The 4,681-nt window shown below is 37.2% G+C and overlaps 1 protein-coding gene across 2 annotated transcripts; it reads left to right on the top strand.

Annotated features, from left to right (window-relative positions):
* Window positions 1-20: 20 nt before the first annotated feature.
* LOC107868642 lies at window positions 21-4,226 on the top strand. Of its 2 annotated transcripts, XM_047411086.1 has the most exons (9): window positions 21-348; window positions 770-872; window positions 1,436-1,525; window positions 1,609-1,683; window positions 1,894-1,926; window positions 2,015-2,098; window positions 2,172-2,234; window positions 3,632-3,670; window positions 3,759-4,226. In XM_047411086.1, the coding sequence occupies exons 2-9, from the start codon at window positions 819-821 to the stop codon at window positions 3,852-3,854; spliced, it is 534 nt and encodes a 177-aa protein (XP_047267042.1). In that variant the 5' UTR covers window positions 21-348; window positions 770-818; the 3' UTR covers window positions 3,855-4,226. The 2 variants fall into 2 exon arrangements, with proteins under 2 accessions (XP_047267042.1, XP_047267043.1); XM_047411087.1 differs by lacking the exon at window positions 1,609-1,683.
* Window positions 4,227-4,681: the final 455 nt, after the last annotated feature.

Raw genomic sequence — 4,681 nt, 5'->3', positions numbered from 1 at the left:
GTTAGTTGCATGTGGAAGCAATTAAATATTCTTCCATCTTCAGGTGGAAAGAATAGGACCGCTATGATAGTAGTATCTTAGGACATCTATTGTCATTTTCTTGGACTGCCGAGACAAATTGTGATCTCATTGTCAGTGTACCACATGCCTTGCAAATTAATATTTCATTACCTGTAATTTCATTTTGCTTCAGTTATAGCATTATTTCTTTCAGTGACCACTGACCAATGAAATTTTGGGATTATTTTTTACGCATTTAACTTGTTTTTTAAATTCTGTTCAGGTTCTAGCGGATATACTATGATCATTGTTATTGTGGTGATGGGGTATGGTTATGTTTGGTGGAAGGTAACACCTTTTATTAATTTCTGCTTGATTGAACTCTATGGCATAATAATGTTGGATGCAAAAATTATTTTTTTTAATTCATGTTTAAGTAACTATCCTCCATTTGATGATCAACTACACCGTCCTTATTTCAAGGAATGGAGTGATTGAGTACAGGTTGTTTCCTTGCTCATAAGAGTTTATTGTTCCTAAAATATGCCTTACAAACAAATTGTTGAAACAAAAGGCAATTGCCATAGCCTATCTTAGGTATATGATTTTAGTCAAATCTTTGTGCACACACGCACGCACATATTGGTAAATGAGACTGAGATTAATAGTTAAATTATTTGCCTTCTAGTTTGGATGCCATAGGCTTGAATGTTTTCTACCGAGTTTCTTGCTAATGTCTGCACCTTAGAATTGACTTGCATGCTTGTAGGGTTGGAAGCTTCCCGAATTAATGTTCGCGACCAGGCGGAGCTTATCTGATGGCACGTGGTAGTGTGTCCAAACAGCTTGAGAGCGTATATATATCTATTTCTGTAAGTTCTTAAATCCTGATTACTATTCTTATTTTTGTAAGTTCTTAAATCCTGATTCACTGTTCGTATGTATACTATTCTAAAAGCACGAAGTCCCTACGTCCTACACAAAATCTTGGACTTTTTTATTCTTAAAAACTAAATTTTACGTTGGGCATATTGCACCAGGGAACGTACAAGTAGCTGTGACTATAAATTATTTATCTGTTTGTTCCAGGGGTTATGAGTGCCATACTGAACATGAATTACTGCACGGGCCTTGATTATTTTACCATTAAAGAATTTTCTACTGTTAGACTCATGACTCAGAAACTCCCCTCCCCCCAAAAAATAAAAAATAAAAGAAGAAAAATGAACTGCATGGTTCAGGGTTTAGGTCCAATGTACTTACGTTTTCTATCCCTTGGTGGGGAGGATAGTTGGTAAATGTACTGGAGAGATGTCTATTAAGACTAGGGCCATTGCTTGTCTGCCGGCTGCAATATTTGTCTTCTATTTGATTCTTCACCTTTTCTGCTATGTTTAGTCTCCTTAAAATTTATGTTGTTCCTTTATGTCGCCAGGCGATGAAGCGCCATTTAATTTCACGAATTGACCGCGTGGATTCTAAAATTGACGATTGTGTGGATAATACTGCTGCAACGAGAGACGAGGTGAGGCCGCTAATGGCTTGTACTTTAGTTAAGTTGAAGCTTTGAGATTTCTTGTAATTGATGCATCATCATTAAATGTATAGGTTTCTGAGATTCGAGGAAAAGTGAGAACATTTGGTGAGAATGTCCAGTCAGTTCATCTTGTTGTCCAATCACTGGAAAGATCTTTTATTCATCAGCATTTCCATATGTATTTTGTTTTCTTTATTTTGCCGATTAAGCTTCCTTCTTACACAGAAGGTTTTTGCTCTCATATTATGGGTTTTCCACTTGTTCAGTTACATTAGAGCTTTATACAACTCTACCTTTCGACAGCAAGATTTGACTGTCTTGCGGAACTGAAAACCACCTTTTTCTTAAATGAACAGGAGACGAAAATTAGGAGAAATGAAGGGAGACAGGTATTTGAATTGGCTTGCTAATTTCATAATTTTGATTTAACTTAAATATGTCCATGTTATAGTCATGGTGGTATTATGATCTATGTAGAATGAAACAAACTATGGTGTGGGGAAGTTGGTTGCTTTTGTGAGGAGCATTATTGAAACTAGTAGAGCCAAGGAGCAGATTGAGGTATGACTTGTCTTATTGTTTGATATCCTCTACCTATGTTTTTTCTTCTAACTACTGTGTTTTCAATGTGTAGGCACCTCCATCTAGTTCATCTAGAGCTGCCCTTGAATTACCATCTGTAGCTTCCTCAGCACAGGTAAACTGTGAAACTATTTTCACATTGCTGGGTTAATAGTTTATAGTTAGAAGGGCTTATCGTGCCGTAGACCTAGTTCCTTCTTTTGTTTGTCTTTTTATGTATCCCGCTCCCCGGGATTTAGAAAAGTTAAATGACCTACTTATATTGCAAGATCACATTGGTTATGATTAGTCAAAGCATAGCTTCAGTCATCTGGACAGGCTGACTTTGTATAAATAGATACAAAGTCCTGGCAAATTTACATTATAGATCGATTTCTTTGCTTTTCATGACAGACCTTTTCAGTTCTTTGGCATGCCAATCTTGGTTTGGGCATGTGATGAGGAGGGGCACGGATGCTCCCGTACGTAGATGTGTACGGAGGTGTGAGAGGCTGTCTATGGATGGTTTTAGGCGGGGTAGAGGTAGACCAAAGAAATATTAGAGGGAGGTGATTAGGCTTGACTTGGAGCAGTTATACCTTACGGAGGACATGACCATTGATAGGAAGGTCTGGAGGATGCGGATTAGGGTAGAGGAATAGTAGGTAGGAGCACGTCCGTAATAGTAGGTAAGAGTGCTTTGTTTGTATTTGTGTCTGTTGTTTCTTGTAGTCTCTTGTTCGTGGTGTTTTGGTGATGTCTATGGTTTCGAATAGCTAGTTTATAGTATTACCTTATGGGTGTCTTGTTTCCTTTATTATCTAGTGGTGTGATATTTCTTTTTGTTGTTTGCTTTTATGTTTTTTGTTTGTTATACTGTTATCTATCCTGAGCCGGGGTCTATCGGAAACAACCTCGCTCTGTCATCTAAGGTAGTGGTATGGACTGTGTATACATTACAACCCCCACCCTTACCCCACCCTCCAAACCCCGCTTTGTGAGAATACACTGGGTATGTTGTTGTTGTTGTTGCTTTTGCATGCCAATCTTGTGATAACTATGCACTGCCTAGTAATAACCCACGTTTTGGTTTCTTAATTTTTTCTGCTGGCTGGGTCTTTGCCTCCAAATTTATCAGTAGAACCATCGTCTCCATTTGCTTCAAGTGTATCTCCGAAGGTTAGTTTGTGCAGTGTTTAGTTCTGCCCCATTTAAGAGTTAATTAGCTTTATAGAGGCAATGTTTTTACTTGCAAAAGTGTAACTCAGCTTCGACTGGACACACCATGACAATTGGTCCTTCCCAGATCTGTAAGTAGCTTATATGAACAATCGGAATACTTCAGAAGTTGGAGCTATAGAGAATATGCTAGCTATAGATCTATGCGTGTGTTAATTTGGCTTACATCACGATGAAAGCAAAAACAGTCTCAATATCTTTGAAACCTGCTGTTTCCAATTTTGGGGTTCAACAAAAAGATTATTAAAGGTGTTTGTGTCATAAAAGTACTAATCCTCCTTTAAAATTTTGCAGCGTCCTTTGCATGGTGCCGTATCTGCCTCAGGCCTTAAGGTAGTAATAAGTTTCTTTCAAGTTCTAACCTTTTAACCATGGCTATACGGTTCTGAAATTAAAATCCCTTTTGCCTTCGTCTCTTCAGGAACTTGGAGGTATATCAGATGTAGTCGAAGTGTCACGTGAAAGCAGTCCTCAGGTTTCCAATGCTGTTTCCCACCTCAGAACAGAGGAGCAATGAGAACTCTGGTTTTGGTAATGTTTTTGGGCGTAAGTTTCCAGGCATTGGCGGTTCTTTCATCACAAGAAGCCGCAGTGCTATGCAGAGCTTCAAGTGAGACGTTTCATCAATCATTAAAATAATTTTACTTTTCTATGGTATATATTCAAGGTTGTGTTGGCTGAGCATCTATATTTTCTCAGGGAGTAATTTGCCATTTTTTGGTGGCTGAATTTTGTAGGACCAATATTTACAGAGGTTAATTTAGGATACATGTGTAAGTTCAGGGTAGAAATTGTCTATAGACCGTTAGATAAGCTAAGCTAAGTAATACTACATTTTTTTGGTTCAGTTTATTGGTTAAATCGGTTTTTGAACGCCCCTAGGCTCAAACGTGTTGAGCATGTGCGATCTTGATTAATTCGAATTCGTTTAAGTTGATTCAACATATATACCAAGTGTAGACTTAGGCTGTATTTGGTATGGAGGAAAATGTTTTCCATGAAAGAGTGAGAAGGAGACAATGCTTGTGTTTTGTCTACTTTTATTAAGGAAGTTATTTTTCTTATTTTCGAAGAGCTTGTTTTTCAAAGAAAATATTTTTGAAGTTTTTTACCTACCGAACATGAGAAAATGTGTAAGCAATTTTTTAAAGATATTAAGAAGTTTGTAAACTTGCACATTCTTTTTACGCGTGTTTTCAGCCAAATCCATCTGTATATATTAAAAAAAAAATGGTTGGTATGAACTCCATTTTTTCCACCACAGCTACACTTTTAACATTGTAAACGCATGGTATTTTAAACGTTTTATTTAAAATTAAATATTTATATACTTAAGTTTGTGCA

Source organism: Capsicum annuum, chromosome 4, assembly GCF_002878395.1.
Source record: "Capsicum annuum cultivar UCD-10X-F1 chromosome 4, UCD10Xv1.1, whole genome shotgun sequence".
Classification (NCBI taxonomy): Eukaryota; Viridiplantae; Streptophyta; class Magnoliopsida; order Solanales; family Solanaceae; genus Capsicum; species Capsicum annuum.
This window is presented reverse-complemented; position numbering and strand designations above follow the sequence as displayed.

Coding starts and splice junctions, on each gene's coding strand:
- LOC107868642 (XM_047411086.1), top strand. CDS start 819: ATGGCACGTGGTAGTGTGTCCAAACAGCTTGAGAGCGTATATATATCT. Junction 1,526..1,608: donor CTGCTGCAACGAGAGACGAG/GTGAGGCCGCTA, acceptor TTAAATGTATAG/GTTTCTGAGATTCGAGGAAA. Junction 2,099..2,171: donor GAGCCAAGGAGCAGATTGAG/GTATGACTTGTC, acceptor TTCAATGTGTAG/GCACCTCCATCTAGTTCATC.